The 20,678-nt window shown below is 36.4% G+C and overlaps 1 protein-coding gene across 1 annotated transcript in view; it reads right to left on the reverse strand.

Annotated features, from left to right (window-relative positions):
- The window catches only part of DIAPH3 (diaphanous related formin 3), a 225,921-nt gene that overhangs the window by 72,337 nt on the left and 132,906 nt on the right, over nucleotides 1–20,678 (reverse strand). The window contains exons 24-25 of the mRNA XM_062636862.1: nucleotides 10,896–11,060; nucleotides 5,600–5,735 (exon numbers count right to left, since the gene is read on the reverse strand). Coding sequence (XP_062492846.1) covers nucleotides 5,600–5,735; nucleotides 10,896–11,060 — 301 coding nt within the window. The remainder of the gene's footprint in view (nucleotides 1–5,599; nucleotides 5,736–10,895; nucleotides 11,061–20,678) is intronic.

Here is a 20,678-nt window from a genome sequence, read left to right on the forward strand (position 1 = left end):
CAATATAAGAGGAAGAAGTTACACTCCTCACAGTTATTTCTTCCCCGCTGGCCTCACAATAAAAGCAATCCTTAAGAATAACTTTAAATAAGTGAACTCAGGAGTCCTCTTGGAGAAAAGGTTCCAATTTGAGGCCAGCTGGAGGCAGTCATGGAACAACTGTAAAGAGTAATAAGCACCATGGATGAACCAAGATGAATGGATTCCAAACTCCCTATATTAGAGAGCCCTTCCACAAAACAGTCCTTGGATATTAATATAATAACATCAAGATTTCTTTATATATATAGCACTATCAGATCTTTTGTCCCCTTCACAGTAAATTTAGTTACACAAACCATATACATAAATGCCCAAAATCTAGCAATAAACCTACTGCTGCCCAAAATTTTTGTTTTTCAGGAAAGTGGCCCAAGCAGACAATTTAAAACAATGAATTATCAACATATGCTCAAAACTACTGATGTCATCTCAATTGTAATGGAACTTGAGCAATTTTGATAATCTGTGACATCTGCAGTCCTTCACTCCCCTCAGAGAAAAGGAATGCTATTAAGAAGTACTGATTCTCCTCTCCCGTTGAGAAGAAAGTAATAAAATGGAGGGCTGACAAACTTGAGGTAGGCAGGGAAAACAGGGTCTTTGAGGGCACTTACTAATATAAGTAGGTTTGAGGATTTTTTAATATATCTCAAAGGCAAGAATATTATCTGTTGAAATCTGAATTTTAATTACCTAATTATGTTTACCATTCTTACTGCTTAAACTGTCAGTGCTGGAATCCATGGTGTCCTTTTGTTTTGCAGAACACTATAGAAATAATGAAAATATTCATACTGCACAACTTAGCAGATGGTAATAAAGTAGTAAATGTTCGTAGAACCAAAACCTAAAACACTCTTAGCTAGTTCATGAATCCATTTTTCTCCAAAACCAGACAAACAGTATAAAACCTCTGCAAAAATAATTGTTTCAAAATTGATCACTAATAAGATCATAACTGTCTAAATGAACTGAAACATGGATTCAAAACCATTTAGTTGTAATAAAAGTGAAACTAACACAATTGAAAACAAACTAATATTTTAGGTTGGAAATGAGATATTTTAGACATCATTTTGGCATCTCTTCACTGTTTTAGTGAGAAAGGGCAGCCTTTGTAAATAACCACTGATTAAAGTGGCTTGTTACTTAAATAGTATTCAAAGTAAGACACAATGAAGATGCCACAATGATGGAGTTCTCAATTAAATTACAACAAATTTAGCTGGTGTTATCACAGTTATAGAATTCTTTACACCATGATAAGATCAAAATAATTGATTGGTGTGCTTTCTACTGAGAACCTGAACAGCGCAAGAAAGTATGTATCTGAATGTTAACAGTATGCAGACAAGTGGCATTTACATAAAAATCCCCATCCACTGGCTATTTACCTTTGGAAGGACAGCATGTGATAGTTTGAACTGGCTTCACAGAAGCAAGTAAAGCAACCTTATTGACAAAGCATCTCACAATGGATATAATTTTGTAGCCCAGAGAATACTTTGAGGATAGATTTTGTTATCATAAATTTCAAAATACCAAGTACCATTCACTGCGTAGACATTCAAAAATTGTATTGAATTCCACACACTTTCAAAGCTAGGATAAAGCTGAAAGGAAAATATGGAGCTGATATTTTTACACTTAACCTTTTTATCAGTGAAGCATTTGAGCTATGATAGGACACTTAAGTAGCACTGCCTATGATGTAAGCTAGAGATTGAGAATTTTAGCAAATTACAATTTAGACTGATCCAAATCTGACATTGGCTTCAGGTCCAAATCTCCAAAAAACACTTGCAAGAGTAAGTCAAATACTTGCATATAATTAAGAAACCCTAACTATGGTTTTATAAGCAGAAGTCCAAATTTGTATTATAAAGCCTACCTAAAACGTCAAGTCTTTCTAAAAGATACCACTCTATATATTCACAAAACTCTAGACACTTCACAATCTATCTATATATATTTATACCTGAAATATATAACAAAAATCAAACTGAAAACTTTATGAGGATTTATCACAGTATACATATTTATCTATTTTTAGAAAGTGACCTTATCAACACTGACCTTTGTGTAACAGTATTTCAAAGGCAGTCTGACGCAGAGGTATGGATGACAAAGCTGTGATCTAGATGACTAAGTTGTCACCTGTGTATGAAAGGCACTGCATAGGCTAAAAAAGACTACTACAGTTAATGAGAAGGCTGGTATGTGGTAGGAGCACCTTGAATTTCATGTTTGAAGTATATGTCTGTTCCTAGTAATGAAATTATTGTTTTCACCCAGAAGGAATTAGTTTAAGCTAAAAATCAGGAGTTACCTTAAATACAGAATCATTCTTCCTTTTGGGTTAATAAGATCCATGTAGTGCTGGTCAAACCTCGTATAATAAAGTCCTAATGTGCTATATGCAACCTACTGACTCAACTCACATATTTCGTAGACATTAATAAAATCTATATTTTGGTACATATTTCTTTAAGATCTTAAGTTTTATGTGAATGCAGAGAAAAAGTCAGTAATATCCTCCAAATAGATAAAGACTTTTGCAGTATTATGTAGGTCACATTTATGAGAAGAAATGAATCTCTCTTTCCTCCATCTTATATAGCCAAAGGAGGCACCATAGGCGACAAAACGCAACGCTTCAAATAACTTCCAAAAGCAGATGAAAGCTGAAGAAATCCAAAGAAAATGACTTCAATAACACAGGAGAATCTAGGACAGGTTAAATGTCTGTGTTTTAAATTAGACCAGTGGTTAACAAAACAATCATAGGATGTTGATATAAATCCTGTTTAAGCTTTGGATAGCAGCCTAGGCCTTGAAAGGTATGGGCACAAGCTGAAAGCAGAAGCTCCAGAACGTTAAACTAGTCACTAATAGCCAATTAAAGGTCAGTGAAAAAATAGCACAATCTCAAGCACTGGGAAAAGACTGCTGTTACATTAACAAAAGAAGCAGCAGCTAAGCAAGGGAAAAGTATCCAGCTGAAGGCACTGCTGTGGCCTGGGGAATTAACATCCCTCCCCCCCCGCAAAGGATTTTGCATCCTGTAATCTAGAGATAGACAAGAGGGTCAGGAACTGTCTAGAAACTAAACCATTTTATAACAGAATAAGATCCCAAACGGAGTGGGGAAGGGAAGATGGTAGAGAAGACAAAACAATATCCACTTCAGTTCTAGCTTTCCTTGCAGAAGACCTATCAAGTTTCAACATGCCTTCTCAACTAAGACCATCATTGGTAGCCACCATTGCCAACTCTATATTATCAGCTCCATGGGATTTTATATTCACATCAAATTTAGGACACAGATGTTAAGGCTTTGAATATGTAGTGTTAGTGACACTAAAAAGTAATTTGTAGTGGCAGTGATAATGTCATTCAAGTAATAATTGAAATAATGTTTCTATAAATCCAGCATCTGATCCAGTCACCATATCATGAAAAGATATGCAGCAAAATTCAGTTACTCCACAGTCACAGTCCAAGTGAGAGTGTTTTGTTCTTTAGATAGAGGGCGAACCTGGTTAGAAATTTGTCAGCAGGTCAGATATAAACATTTTGTCACTGATTTACAGATTCTAAATGAGAAAGAAGCTTGCAATGAACTAGTTCTGGCTAGGAAAACAAAAAGAATTAGTTTTTGAATATCTATGTTAGTCTTCCATTAGAACTGGAGCAACATTTGCCTCTTCAATTAAGAAATAGTTTTCATAAGCTTTTTTTCACTGTCAGACTCAGAGTCTTCTAATAGACTTTAAAAATGATGTTGCAAACAAGCAAAAGAAACCTTACAAGGAGCTTTGCAGAACAAAAGCCCAACTAATCAGTGGCCAGCTTAGTGAATATAACATTCAAGACATAGGTGATCCTAACACCATCCTTTACCATTCCGCTGTTGTCTAGATCAATCATTCCAGACTGAACCTTAAGTGGCTGCTAACAAGAAAAGGAAAGCTCTTTCTGTAGACTTATATGATTTAATAAAACCAAGCTACTAAGAAACAAAGCAGCTATTTACTCAATGACCCAGCGGATCTGCAGATGACAAGTACATAGCTCCCTGCTGCATTAGCAGAAGCAGTAGGTTTAACTAGCAGAGGCTTACATACACATGTGGATTAATATATGTAAGTCTGTAACGTTGGCACCTGTATTCTGGAAAGCCTGAACATGACATTATTAAGAAAGGGACTTGAAAGAAACTTTAATTTTCCACAGAAAACTACTAAATTTCCACCCAAAGCACTATTAGTCATACAAATGTCTGAGAAAAGAATACCTAACCTCTTTTTAGACACTTCCAAATACACATGAATTCTTATCCTTTCCTAGTCTTCAGCATCCTTCACTATCTCCCATGGGCTTTAAAAAGATTGTCACAGATAGTTTAGTGATTGGGTTTTGAATTTACTTCTGAAGAATTAGTAATTCTGTGTTCAGAGAGCAGCTGCCTGATTTCCCAAATTAAGAGAAAGGTTTACTCTTGCACCTCAAAGCATGGAGGTTCTTATGGAAATAAATTAAATACTTCTAGCCTGAAGAATCTCTGAAACTAAACACAGCTACTCTGTCTACTACTGAAACATGGAAGAGACACATAATGGTTTATTCCAAAGGTGCTGGCCAGGGTTTGAGTAGGGAATTGTTCAACAAGATCCGCTCAGAAAAAAATGAAAGCAGCTCATGAAAATTTATACAGTTAAGTCATGTGTCATTCTGAAGGATTCCAGAAGCTCAGTCTGGGATAAAATGTAGCAGTATAGAGGATCATGAGATATCTTTCTTGTAACAAAGAATTCACAGTGTCTGCCTTCTCTTTTGGTACAAAAGACAACACAGCGTAAGTGAGGAACTTTAAAAATGTATGGCTGGGGTTGCTTTTTAGAAAGGTGCTTCAATAGGGACCTACTGAAATAACAATCAACATGAAAAGCTGCTTTATTATGAAGGTGACAGAACATTGCAATAGGTTGCTCAGGGAGGTTGTCCAAGGAGTCTCCTTCCCTGAAGTTATGCAAGAGCTGTCTGGACACTACCCTGAGCAGTGTGCTCTAGGTAACCCTGCTTGAACAGGGACATTGGACTAAATGACACCCATTGGTCCCTTCCACCCTCAACCATTTTGTGACATATTTAAAATTAAAATCTTAAGAATACTTCAGGAAGGGCTTATTCTCATAAAATAACAAAAATGAATATGTAACTTCAGTTAAAAGAAAGAAAATAGCTTTGTGATTTGGAACATGTGTTTTCAGGTAACGAAAGGGGTCTGAGCATAATTAAACTTATACTTGTCACACAAGGTTCAATATATACTAATAGAAAAATACAAAGCAGCATTACAAGTTCTAATTCATGAAAACAGGTAATTAGAGAAGCTCATTAACAAAATAAAATTTAAGGACCTCTTTGCCGTAAACTTTAATATGTGAAATTGTTCATTTATTCTGTCTTTTCTCATAGTATGGTCAGATAATGAAAAAATAGCAGCTTTATTTTCAGCAAATGCTTGGTAAAATGGGTTTTCTATGTTACTTACCTGTTTTCATTTCTAATAAGCTTTTTTTCTTTTGTTGCCTCTCTTGCTTTTCTTTTTCTGCTTTTTCCTTAGCTATTTTAGCACGCCTCTGTTTTTCTTCTGCTTCTCTCCTTCTCATATTTTCCTTTACTGCTTGCTATGAAAAAGAAAGTTCCATTAAAACTGAAGTCTTATCAAAAACAAAGCTGAACCTTAAAAACAAAGAAAAAAGCTTTAAAATCACATCTCCTGACTACTAACCTTAATTTCTCAAGGCAAATAAATATTTTACATTCCATATTTAGTGCATTTTATTCAAAAAAGTAAGCTAATTCAGAATAAATACCTTAAAAGCATACTAATTGCCCCCAAATGGGGATTAGAAATTCAGCAAGAAATGCATCTTAAGAATACACACATTAATGGAAGAACAATTCAAAATATCTAAACCACTTGGTTTTACAAAACTGTTACTATTTGTATTTCTAGAATAGTTTCAACATTTATTCTTTCTCATTCTGCCACTATACCAAGTAAAACAAGGCTGCTTGGGTAACTTTAGCTGTGCTTTGTTCTTATCTTATCCACATATGCACTAATTCACTGGTCTTATAAATTTTTGTCTTCAGGTTAATACCATATACCATAGTTTATTTTGAATTATAAATAAGTACTCCATAACTTCCAATGAAGCCCAAAAGAAACCAGGGTTTTTAAATCATTATTTTGCATATTCAGACATTAAATAAGAAACTGTCACATTCAATACTTTAACAAAGCTATTTTAGGATTATTTTTTCATTATTTCAGTGTTAACTATTTTCACTGGCAAATTCTTAGTGCTCTCCAGTGCCTTCTATTAAATGTGAAGTGCCAGGCACCTATTCTTCATTGCAGAAAGTTTATCTTTTCAGAACGGAGTTACACACAAATTCTCGTCCTTCAAAATAGATCAAAGTGTCCCCCCCCTACACAATGGCTAACATCTTCACAAGGTCTGAGGCAGAGGCTCCCTGTTGGCAGGGATATATAATGTCTCATGTCGGTTTTAGTGGGAAAATGCCCAGTCTGCCCCTAGGAAAAAAAAAAAAAAAAGTAAAACAGGATTAAAGAGTACTATAAAGCACAGATTGAGGATTACTGCAGTATATGCACGGGCACCGTTTGTAGCATCACTGCAATAGACAGTGAACAAAGGAAGGGAAAAAAATATCTTGTGAGGAAATACCTGCCTTTAATAACCAAACAATAAGCTTTCAATCATGAAAAATGAGAATGAAATGGACTTTTTAAACAAAGCAAAGCTGTACTTCCACAGTGTCTTCTCCAGAGTCACCTCTGTCAATTTTCTTGACACTAGGGCAGGAGGGGAGAAGCCTGCTACAAACTGCTAAAATTCTGAATGGAATTAATTTTAACAAATTACTTGCTGATTTTCAGACTGGGCATTCTGTAAACTGCTAGGCAAAACTCAAATGGGACTTGAGCACAAGTACAAATTTGACTGAGATGACACACTTTCCTAACAGAGTTGACAAGGAAATTTCTAACTTTGCTTATATACTTTTCCCCAAAAAAATTATAGCAGGAGGACTCAGCCACAGACTGCAGTCATCCAAATGTAGATGTCTATTTATTTCTAATCACACTTATTAACTGGGCTTAACTTAGCAGGTCACACCTTCATATTCAACACTTTGAAGTATCACACCTTGCCTCCAGCCTTTCTCTAGCAGGACACTGGTCTTCATAAGTTCTATGTCATAGCTTAAAATTTCATGATGATGATGTCTTGGATACTGTTTAAGACACCTCCGCAGGATACTAGGCACTTCTCTTATTAGATCTCCTTTAAGTCACTGCATAGATACTCCCCCCAAATTCTGCTAACTGTATTGAGTATGTATCAACTTGACTGTAACACGAGATTGGACATCCAAGCTCACATTCAGATGCCAATATTTAGAGGTCTATGCCCTAGAACCAAATCTACATAGTTCTTTGTGTTTTCAACAACAACAACAAAAAAAGGTGTATAAAGTTCTGCAAAATGCTTATATCACAAATTGTCAAAAAATTTCTAAGATGAACACATACTTGTCTCTCATGCTGTTTGCATTTCAAAGATTAAATGTCTTAACACTTCCCTGCTCAAAAGGCCTAAAGAGTTTGACATGGTCTGTGCCCTAGATTTGGTGCTCACAGAGTGTGAGTAGCTGTCACAGTCACCAAACAACACTGAAATACAAAGTGCCCACCAAAGTTAAGTACAGAGCAAACATCAAAGAACCTGAAGTCTGTGGCTCTATATTTAAACATGTTTTTTTAAACATTTTAAACATTTTCATTAATTGAGAACAAAAAAAAACCCACATTATAAGGAGGCAAGTACTGTACACAAATTATCAACTTTGCTTGACAATGGGGATGACTGAACTTCACTTTCCCCACACCTACTTGTGACTTAAGTAGTCTTTTAGTTTTGGACTTTTTAAGAAGCCAATGATTTTTCAGCACTAAGTTTAAAATGATTTTGAGCAAATTTTTCTATAATGCCAACCACCTTCAGTTTCTGACAGTAATCAAGACCAATGCTAAACAATTATGAAAATCAGACCTTAGGTGTCTCACACTAGGCGTCTCAAAAATCTTTTCCAAAAAGTCTCAAAACTGAGCAGCTACTCAATATTTTATTTAGTGTCATTGAATGATAAGGGGTTTCATGCCTTATCTACACATCTTTTTCATACAGCCTTCAAACTGTGCGCTGCAAGACAGAATTATTAATTTTCCTCTAGGTTTCTTCTATCATGCTCATCAATAATATCTAACTGTTTTGAAGCATTAATTAATCTGCTTTTATAATATTGCTGCAAAGCAGAGGTTAGTATCAGTGATGATTTTACGGACACAGAAAAAAAATATGGGAGTTTTCAATTTAGGATAAACCTAAGCATTTAGAATTCTTATTCTGCAGTGTTTAAATAGGAGGTATGGTTTAACCATCAGAAAATTAAAGTAATATAACTATTTCATAATATTTAGCAATTTTGAAATCGGGTTTCTGAGTTTCATTTTAGGCACTGACCAAGTTAGGAAAACATTATCACTGCTCATATTGAAAAATCTGGCACGCACAACTTGCCAAACATAATTATTCTCATGAAAGACTGTGCCTTCTAGGTTTTCAGTTGTTAAACTGTTAAGTTGTAGAGGCCTGGTGAGCTTCACATGTTCCAATGTTTGCTACATATGGGTTCCATTTTAAGCCCTATCCTCAAAATTAAGTCCTTTCCCTTTCCTTTCTGATGAAATCAGATTTTCAAACCCTTTCTCAGTATCTACAAAAAGTATTTTTCCCCCATCTACATCCTCAAATATTTTTGAGAATATTAAAAAAAAAAACAACCATCCAAGCAAGACCAAACAAGACTAGGGAACATGCAAGCAACTTAAGTGTGTTGCAACAATAAGTGTCAGGTGCAAGGAGTGGATGGAAAATGAGTAATTGAATCTTTCTACAGATCAATAGGCATGAGTTAGATCACTGCTCCAGATTTTGTCACAAAGTTCATAATTGGATAACCTTCCTGCAGGAGTGTAGCCAGCAAGTTAAGCTATGCAGTCATAAGTAGCCAGATGTGACATAAGCCACCTTTTCGAAGTTATTGAAATTAATAAATTCATGCATAATTGGGGACCTGCCTTTTTACTCTTCCATTTCTTGAGAAAGAGTTGCTTACCAGCCAAGTGTTCACAATCCAAGAGAAAAAAACTATTTTTTGCAAGGAAAGCTTAAAAGAAACAAACCAAAATCAGTCACAACCTCCACACAAAATCAGCTTCTCCCTGCCCCCCCTAACACTACCAATCTGAATGTAGTCCTCAGTCACCAAGACAGCAACCCCTACTAATCCTAAATAAGAGCTCTAGAAAAGTATTTTGAGTTTATATAGACATCAGGTTTCCCTGATTTGCTTGTGTTTGGTTATTTTAAATCGATGTATATAGCAGGCTTGAGTATGTATTCTGAAGTACATCAAGCTAATCCTTCTTCCAGAACTACATTGACAGTGGCAAAAGAACCTGCAATATTTTGGAGACCATCTGATTATCCTAAAATTTGCCAAGATGACTGTTCATGGTCATACAGAATCAGCTCCAAGAATATAAAGAAACACCCTGTTGAGAAATTTCTACCTTACTTTTCAGAAACATCTTTTGTTAAAACCTTTAAATCACATTTTGGTAGGGAAAAAAACCTAACCAAACCAAACCAAACCATCACATCTCCCTTGGTCCCCCAGATAGAAAAACAAACAAAAAAAACAACAAAAAAAAAAAACAGAGAGTCTGAACTATGGTTTAAATTATGTTCTAAGTTCTATAGAAAAGGAGCAACACAACAATAACTTGGATCAGGTCAATAACCGGGATCATCAACTTGGATGGGGCCTCGAGCAACCTGGTCTAGTGGAAGGTGTCCCTGCCCATAGCAAGAGGGTTGGAACTAGATGATCTTTATGGTCCCTTCCAAACCAAACCATTCTATGATTCTATTATCAATCTAATGTATGTTTCTCAAATGTAATTCAAATATTTCAAAAATAACAAAGTAATAAGTCTTAGCCCTTTGACCCGAAGATTACCCTTTTAAAGGGAAAAGACAAATGTAAGCATTTAAGATGCATAAAACAAAGTCCTAGAAAATCTACCGTCACAAAAATTTAAGGTCATTACAAAGAGAGTCTGAGGAAAATATGCTATTTTTTTTAGAGCCAGGCTAAGGAGCTCTGAGTTTCAATAGCAGGGATCCTGCTTACAAATGCAAACCTCAGCACTGATCAAATGAAAAATTAAACAAAATAAAATCACAAGTCTGGATTTTGCATGGGAAGAACATGCATTATAAATATAGAATTACTGTTAGAATATTTGTTGTTATGTAAATAAATTTGGTTTAAAGTAAATCACAAGCATCCTTCAAACAGAAAATGCAGCTGTATTGAAAAATAGTAGAGTTTCAGGTTTTTCCACTTCAGGTTATATATGCATACAAGAGGTTCAGTTTTAAATTACCTTCATTGTTGTTAGGAATTTGTAATTATTTCAGAAATGAAATAATTCACAAATAATAATTCAATACTCCATTATGTTTAGGATATCTTAAAAGTTTAGGATGTGCCAAGTAAAATTTCTGATAAGAGTATCAGGTACCATTTAAGGAGGAAGAAAATAATTTTTAGATTGTTCAGTAACTGAAAGATTACAGAAATAATTTCTAAGAAACATCAGGCATAAAATAAACAGACTATACCATGAACATTGTCCGGAAGTTGTTTAAGTCCGTTAAAAACTCCTCCACTGAAACTTTTTTCAGATCAATGGCATAATATCCCATCACGTTCTGATAAAGCTTTTCCATGTTCTCATGCATCCGTGAAAGTTTCTGAAAATCTTCTGTGGCATGAACCAGAAAGCTGTACACTGCTGTTAAGGCTGCAAGAATACTCAGTGAATCCAGTTAACCCCACAGATTTTACTTAACATTGATCCATATTTCATACACATTTTTCACTTACAACTATTGGAAGTATCAAAAAGAATTACTTCAACATCATACACACTTCCTAGTCTTCATTGTGTATATTACGCCTATGAATAAACCAAATTTCATCAAATCTTCTCAATTCTTAAAATTTAAGGATTACTTCATTGTCATATTATTTTGTATGAAATGAAATGTATGGGACTAATCTAACTTCAAGCACCTATGTAGCTTAATTAGTACCACTGTCTTCTTATTGAAGCTAAAGTTTTAGGTATATCAATTACTGTTTATATGGAATTTAGGTATGGGTACCACTAACTAACCTGAATACATTAATATATCAAGAAATAGTATAGTTCCTACTGAAATTAGAGTAAAAATAGAAATATTGATAACAGTGTTCAAGATAAAAACTTAATAGCTTTTTTTTTTTTTTAAATGCTGTTGTAGCAACAGCAATATACTGCTTCCTGTTCCTGGTGGCTGCATCAGGTATTTATGCTTTTTCTAAGGCTATTTGCAGTGCCAATACAACTTCATTAAATTACAGGTGTAAACAATAGAACTACTTCCATAAGAGATAGACAATTCATAAACAGCACCAATATACTGCATAACACAAATGAAATAACCCCCCTATGTTTATTCAAGACTTTTGATAATAGTTTGTCAAAGAAGCTCAACGAAGAAATATTGTGTGCAATCATTTCCTTATGTAGGACAACATCGTAAGGTGTTTACTTTAATGGAATGGTAGCTAAACAAATATTTATGTTCCATTATTTTGCTGCTGCAGGAAAGACTACGAAGGACAAAAAATGGCAATTTTACCTTTACTCCCAATTGCCCACCCAACTATCACAAAAGAAAATTTACTGCATTTGTATACTTTATACTAGATACACACAGTATTGTCCCTTTATTTTATGAAGCACAGGATTTTTAATCAAGCGCATTAAAATTGAGACAATACAGAATTTTTGTCCTCCGTGCTGTGTTTAATACACAGTAACAACTTACTGCTGAGTGACTGCTTCCACTCTTAAGGTTTTTTATGATGCACACTTCTTCTAGTTTTATTTAGAGGCTGAGTCCCATTTGAATTTCACTATTAAATGTCCTTCTGGTTGTTAATATTGATCTTAAAATACCAAGCAGTTAATAGTTTTCTTTTTGTTATTTAGAATCCATGCCAGTGTCATATGATAATGTTCTCAGACACGTACAGGAAAGGAAAAATTTCACAGCGTTCAAATTAGCCACTGTGATGGGTATTAGCTAGGCCTGTAAGGGTAGAACAGTCTCCACTATGTCAGACTTGCAGAAAACGACTAACTGAAGCCTAGATTTCAGTGATTTTAAATGATACCTCTTCAATCATCCCCCCAACAACTTCATTTCAGGCTTTCTCTGACAAGCCTCTTTAGCCAGTATGAGCTTATTTCCATGTTTCTATTAACTTCACAAGTTGCAGTTTTTGAGAAGCTTCAGACTGCCTGTGCTGACTGGCTAGCAACAGCTCAAAGAGAACTGATACTGTTGGCCTATGTTTTCTTCCCATATCCATTGAATCTTTCTCCTTAACAAAGCTGCAAAAATGTACAAAGCTTACAAGAATCTACCCTTCAGAGCTGAGTTTCAGGAAAATTATTAAGGATGTTAAAAAGCTATTGATGGGACAGCAAAGGAAGTTGATGAGAGATTAGTATGTAACAGCTGCCCAAATATTAAACAAAAAGAAAGGATTCTGAGAAACAAGACATGACAAAACACAAGTTAAGACCATGAAAAGAAATGTCAGCAGTTCGAAAGAACCCAAACAAACCAAACCAACAAATTACTATAATAAAGGAAAACAGTTAAAAATTAATGATAATAGAAACTAGAAACAAGCATTTGTACATCCTGTTTATTTTTGACTTAGGATACTTACTATTTGTGATTCTTAGATCATTAACATAACTTTTTTTTTTTTTGCAATTATGAGGCTGTTTATTTCCACAGAGTAGAAGGGTAAAGGCAAATAAGGTAAATTTGTTTTATTGGCACTATGTATGAATGTCATACATCAAATATTCAAGTAACTTTCCTCAGTTTTCTGGGAAGAAAAAACTGAGTGGGGGGAAAGTTAAAATTATCAATAAGATTCATATTTCATCTTGTAAATTAATGATATGCCAAGAGTATATACTGACATGGAAACTCAGGTGGAGAGGCGAGAGAGACAAAATTTCTGTGATATACTGCACGACATCGCTAAATTTACAGGTATGTTAATAGAGTCCACATAGGCTGCTTAGTTTATGCTGTTAAAGCTGATTCCCCTTGTGTATGTGATGCATAATTTTAAACTTAAAAACAGCAGTCTGGGAAGATGTTTTACTATCCGGTATTTCAATGCCAGACATGATGAATCGTGAGATTTTTATTTTCCATCTGGTGCATTATGGGATACCCTAAGCTCTTGGCATTCTATTGAGACTATGTTTCAATTTAAGTATTTTAAGTATGTCCTCTGCCTTTTTCCCTTTAATATAGCTTTTGTTAGCCAGCGCTAGCTAAACTCGAGACAACAGGGAAAACTACTGAGTACAGCACTCCCAGCTGTCATGATTATGAACAGGTTGATATATATGCATTATCAGCTACATAATTCATTGGCTTTGCATGAATGAAGACAGAAGTACAGCAGAGCTGCAACACAGGTGGGAGGAAAGGAAATCAAGAAGTTTGGTATTTCTTAACTTTTTCTAAAGCAGCTTCACTTCACAGACTGCCTTTTCGGACTCATGGGACTACAGATCATCACTCTGCTCATTAATAGAACAGGAAAGCAATGCAGGGCTGAGATGAGCAATATCTGTGGCAAAATTTCTAACTGCTGTATGTTCGGTCTTGCATATTCATGGCAGCTCTTTTCATAGTGGATTTCATGTCTGAAGATTATATTGATTTTAATATATGGTGGCATATAACATACTAATACAAGGCAGAGTAAAACAATGTAAAAGCAGCTGTTACCCTAGAAGAAGTGGATAAAGACCTGGCTGGATGCTGCATGCAAAGAGTTGTGGTCAATGGCTCAATGTCCGGATGGAGACCAGTAACGAGTGGATGTCCCTCAGGAATCTGCCTAACAATCAAAAGAGTAAGGCTACAGAATTCCCTCCTTGAGCCATATTATCCTTGTGGAAAAAAATACAATTCTGTGTTCCCGCATGACATCCTTGTCTCTAAATTGGAGAGAGATCAATTTGATAGATGGACTACTCGGTGGATAAAGAAATGGCTAGATGGCCACACGCAAGGAGTTGTGGTCAATGGCTCAATGTCCAGCTGCAGACCAGTAATGAGTGGTGTCCCTCAGGGATCGGTGTTGGGACCAGTCTTGTTCAGCATTTTTGTTGCAGACATGGACAGTGGGATTGAGTGCGCCCTCAGCAAGTTTGCCGATGACACCAAGCTGTGTGGTTCGGTGGATACGCTGGAGGGAAGGAATGCCATCCAGAGGGACCTTGACACGCTTGTGAGGTGGGCTGATGCCAACCTCATGAAGTTTAACCATGCCAAGTGCAAGGTCCTACGCCTGGGTGGGAGCAATCCCAGGCACAGCTACAGGTTGGGCAGAGAAGAGATTCAGAGCAGCCCTGCAGAGAAGGACTTGGGGGTGTTGGTTGATGAGAAAATGAACATGAGTCAGCTTCAGTGTGTGCTCGCAGCCCAGAAAGACAACCGTATCCTGGGCTGCATCAAAAGGAGCGTGACCAGCAGGTCTAAGGAGGTGATCCTGCCCCTCTACTCTGCTCTTGTGAGACCTCACCTGGAGTATTGGGTGCAGTTCTGGTGTCCTCAACATCAAAAGGACATGGAACTGTTGGAACAAGTCCAGATGAGGGCCACGAGGATGATCAGGGGACTGGAGCACCTCCCGTATGAAGGTAGGCTGAGAAAGTTGGAGCCTGGAGAAGAGAAGGCTGCGTGGAGACCTTATAGCAGCCTTCCAGTATCTGAAGGGGGCCTATAGGGACGCTGGGGAGGGACTCTTCATTAGGGACTGTAGTGACAGGACAAGGGGTAATGGGCTAAAACTGAGACAGGGGAAGTTTAGATTGGATATAAGGAAGAAATTCTTTACTGTGAGGGTGGTGAGGCACTGGAATGGGTTGCTCAAGGGAGCTGTGAATGCTCCATCCCTGGCAGTGTTCAAGGCCAGGCTGGACAGAGCCTTGGGTGACAAGGTTTAGTGGGAGGTGCCCCTGCCGATGGCAGGGGGGGTGGAACTAGATGATCTGAAGGTCCTTTCCAACCCTAAATATTCTACGATTCTATGATTCTAAGAGATAATGAATGACATAAATCTATAACAAACATTTCCTTAAAGAACCCATATTCACCACTTGTGATTTTTTCAGAAGCTAATCTATTCATGCAGTGTAAACAACTAAAATAACATCAATCTGCATAAGAACAAAAGATTATGATGTTATTAAAAGATTAACATATGCGTAGATATTGCATATATTTTAGCAGAATCTTCAAAATGGAACAGAGACTGCCATCACAGTAGCAAACAACAGTTTCTGTAAGAACACGGCAAATAGACACCACCATGTTGGGTGGGAGTGTTTATATGCTGGAGGATAAGAAGGCTCTACAGAGGGATCTAGACAGGCTGGATTGATGGGATGTGGCCAATGTTATGAGGTTCAACAAGGCAAAGTGCCGAGTCCTGCATTTAGGCCATAACAACCCCATGCAACACTACAGGCTTGGGGAAGAGCGGCTGGAAAGCTGCTCAGTGGAAAAAGGACCTGAGGGTGCTGACTGATGGCCACTGAACATGAGCCAGCTTGTGCCCAGGCATCCAAGAAGGCCAACGGCATGCTGGAATGTATCAGCAGTAGTGTGGCCAGCAGCGCCAGGGAAGTGAATATTGCTCTGTACTCAGCGCTGGTGAGGCTGCACCTCGAATCCTGTGTTCAGTTCTGGTCCCCTCACAAGAAAGAAATTGAGGTGCTGGAGTGGGTCCAGAAATGAGCAACAAAGCTGGTGAAGGGTCTGGAGCGCAAGTCTGATGAGGAATGGCTAAGGGACCTGGGGGTTTTAGCCTGGAGAAGAGAAGTCTCAGGGGGTAACCTTATTGCTCTCTACAATTACCTGAAAGGAGGTTGTAATGAGGTGGGGATTGGTCTCTTCTCCCAAGTAACAAGTGATAGAACAAGAAGCAACAGCCTCAAGCTGTGCCAAGGGAGGTTCACATTGAATATTAGGAACAAATTCTTCACAGATAAGGTCATCAGCTATTGCAACATGCTGCCCAGGGTAGTGGTGGAATCACCATCCCCAGAAGTGTTCAAAAACTGTGCAGATGAGGCCCTTAGTGACATGGTTTAGTGGTGGTCTTGGCTGTCCTGGAGTAATGGTTGGACTTGATGATCTTAAAGGTCTTTTCCAACCTAGCTGATTCGACGATTCTATGAAAGTTTTCTAAGACTGGTGCAAAAAGACTATGTATGAGGTCACTTCAAACCAGCATTTTAGAAAGCAAGTTTCTGCTATGGCCAACAACTGGAAACACCACAGGGCTCTATTGGAAGATTTCTCACATCAAGTTCTTGGGAAAATCATTGCAATTATCTTAAAAATATGTGTCTCAAAGACTTCTTTTTATATACACATAGTGAGGTTCAACAGTAAAATTCAATATGTGAATACAGTATTTCGAGAAAAACAGAAATACTAAGATCTTTAAATTAGTACCTTCTGAAGAGTATTTGTCAAATAACTTATCCTTGAATCACTCACTCCTATTTAGCTCTATGTTATAATACTAAACCAAATTGACAGCTGCTGCATACAACGTATATATGCCATATATTACAAGCAAAACCAGTGCTAGCTATAATACATGCCTGTAGTCCAGAGCAGATATTAAAGACCAGTATAAAGGAATTATATACTTCAATTTACATTGTTTGCCAAAGCCTTATCTGTCCATATCATCAACATCTCAACAACCTCCCAAAGAGCAACATGCAACCTTTTTCCAATAAGCTCAGGTCCTGTAATCTTTCAAAGTCCTTAGGATGTGAGGACATGTTACAGACTTCAGTTTAAGTTGTACAGAAGGAAGTTCAAATTATGGGGCTGATACAGTAACTGACAGTTTAGAGGCAACATGTAGTCTCTTCTTGCAGTTGAAATAGGTTTGTTGTTTCTTCTACCTAACTTGAACCAGGCTCTGGCTTGGGTAAGTACTGTTCCTTCTTTTTCTTTTTGCAGTGCCAACAAATCAACTTAAACAAGGAAAAAGGAATAGAGAACTGATCAAATAGAAAAGATTCTGTTCCTAGCTGAAAGGCAGCAACAAACTCGTCTCTCAAATATTAGTTCCATAAATTAGTTCTGTAAAAATCACCACCAACACCACATTCACAGGAAGGCTGAAACTTGTCAAGTTTCTCAGCTGCTACTTACAAAATCATGAGATGTGAGCTGGACTGATAAAGAGCATGTTGACTAAACTACTTAGTTAAGCTTTTAATAAGCAATCTAAATACTCTCCATAAACCCACTAAATTTTCATTTTTGAATGTACAAAGGTATTTTGTTCACTCTGCTTTTTATTGAACATTTCACTCAAGGGATTTAATACTCTAGATCAGCATCAATTCAATATTCTTTGACTTTCTTAATTAAAGGAAACAGAAGACCTGCAATGATAACTATAATTCCTTTTTCAGCTAGCATACATAAGATGACTGACAAACTAGCACAATATAATATATAGGAGAAATATTCATAATTATAGACTTTGTCAATAAAAGAGTGCACCAACTGTGCATATATCTGACTTCCTAAAGGAACAAGAATGCTAATCAGTTCATTAGGGTCCTTTGGGTTGTGATATTTAGCGACAGGATGTAACAGCCTGCTTGTCCATACAGCCTAATTGTACTCAGGATGAAAAATTATTTCCAACAAAGAATCATCCTTCTTTTTTCAGATTTCCTGCTGGCTTTTTTCTTATGAGCTGCATGCTTTTCAAGACATCAGCATCATTCAGCTTTCCTTGTCACAAGAACAAAAGTAAAGACAGGTCCAGGCTTCATCATGCTGTGCAGGATTATCTAACCTTTACATCAAACCATTTTTGCTTTGTAATTTATTGAAGTTCCTGTTTTTCTAAAAGTGAGCTTCTTTAATTAGTGTGTTCACAGACATTACTAGAACCTATATACAACTCTACTGTTTGGAAATTACTGCCTGTCTGCTGGGAGAGGTAGTAGGTGAGGGCAAATTATTCCTGTTCATAATATTTACTATTCAAAATACTTTATTTGAAGAGTCTAATACAATGAAATACATATTATGGCTGGTTTTACCTGACCGATATAAGCTGAGTAAGACCAAATATCCATCGCAACTGCTTCTGGCAGCAGTCAATATGCCCAATGATTAGGGAAAACAAGAAGGAAACTTGGCAGGTATAACGTGATAATTCACCTGGCGTAGTATTTAGTTTCTAAACGTCTGCTGGTTAGTGTTTTTTTTGAGCTAAAGCTACCTCTGGACTACTGCCATTAATAGATCCAGATGCACTATCTTTCGCTAACTATGTAAGCCTTATATGAAATTAATTTACATTTTCAGTCTCTACAACATCCTAAAAGTAAATGCTGCAGTTTGTCTGTTGTGTAAGAAAATATTTCTATTAGTATGTTTTAACTGCCAGACTGTATTTTACATGGGATGAACCCTGGTTATTTATAATGCACAGTGATTATGCTCCTAACTTTTGCCCTGTATGGGATAAAGAGTTTCAAGTATTTTTACTGTATTTTCCTAACTTTTTTGATTTTCCACCCTCACAGTCCTAATCTATTAAAATATTCCTTATGCAGAAATTATTGCCTACTACTGATCATTGTGCTCTTCTCTGTCACATCAGTATGTATACAGTATAATTTTTGAGATGGGGTTATGGAAGCACTCAAGATGTGAGCATAACTGATTTTTACAACAACTTTCTTATGTCTTCTGCTTGCTTTTAACTGCAGTCGTACTTATTTATTCTAATGTCCAGATCTATTATTCTATAATCATTGAAATTCACTTCCTTCTTTGTCAGCATCTGCCAATATCTCCTTTTTGACATGAGGTGTTTGTTGTTTGTTTGTTTGAAGATACTAATCCAGAAAAAATAATCATTCCACTTTTAAACTAAGAAATTTCTTTCTTTGGAAGTATTTTAATACACCATGTTGAAAGGCATGTGGAAATTCAGTAAAATTCTACTGACTGTTATCTGCATGTCTTAATAGATCTGCAAGGTATGGTTTCCCTTTACAAAACCCCTGCTGACTCTCCCCAACCATATTATATCTCCTATATATACATGTTGGTTTTGTTTCTATTAAGTCTTCATCAGCTTTCTTGGTAGAGATGCCAGATTTGCAGGTCCTTGTTGCAGCCCTTTTAAGAAAGCTCAGTGTTTCTTTTCAGCTTTCATTCCTCTGGTGTCCTGGGCTAACTTAGCTCATGCAAGATTATGCAGTAAGATAGGTTTATATGTGATCTAATTTTAAGATCTTTTCAAGTCTTTTGTGACCACTGATTACTCCTGGGGATTTGTTACTATTTATTTTTTGCTTTTTTTTCTACTGATTCCTTCATTTGAAATCATTCTTTCATTCAAAATATTGCAGTGGGGTCGACCAAAACTCCCCCAAGAGAAAACTGATGCAAAGAACAAATTTAGATTTATGGCTATGGCTTATCTCCTTGGTACACATTAACAACCTTCATCTTATCTGGCAGGATTATAGCTTTTGAGATGCCTGAAAAAGATGATATGCAGATCTCCTTTGTGTTTCCTAAAATGATCACTATCCTTTATAAGTGATCAGTAAACTGCTCTACTTTTCTTCATAAATGGGGATGGAATTTTAACCCCTGGTAAAGTTACTCTATATATTGACAAGGTCCACCTATTTATCTTATTTGCATTACATTTTAACTTTTCACACTCTTTCTCTATAACTGCGACTTCCTCTGTCTTAAATACAATTCATAACATTTTATCACAGTATTCCACTCACTTTCTGCTATCTACTTTCAGGAATGCTCAATGTCTGTAACACAAAGGAAAATAAAGCAAAATAAAGCATCCTACATATTTTTTTTTTTATGGGTAGATGTTTGATATTAGCATAGAAGTACATATCTATTCATCAACTTAATTTTCCTGTGCGAAGTTAATTTTCCTTAAGTGACATTGATTTTTTCAGGGCATTCTTTGCTCATTCTCAACTGAATTTTGGTAGTTTCTTCCCTATTTATTTTATAGGTGTGGAAGTTTTATAACCACATCTCCAAAGACACACAAAATTATCAAACCCTAGTCCTCATTATAAAAATTCAAAAGGTTGTAAGGTATTTCAACTGCCAGCATCATGACCATTTTGGGTTAGATGATCATTGTAGGTCCCTTCCAACTGAAACAGTCTATTCAGTTCTATTCTAACAGATTAAGAAGAGTTTGTCCTT

The sequence above is a fragment of the Pezoporus occidentalis genome, unplaced genomic scaffold (assembly GCF_034315485.1).
Source record: "Pezoporus occidentalis ecotype Australia unplaced genomic scaffold, CSIRO_AGI_Poc_V1 ctg5, whole genome shotgun sequence".
Classification (NCBI taxonomy): domain Eukaryota; kingdom Metazoa; phylum Chordata; class Aves; order Psittaciformes; family Psittacidae; genus Pezoporus; species Pezoporus occidentalis.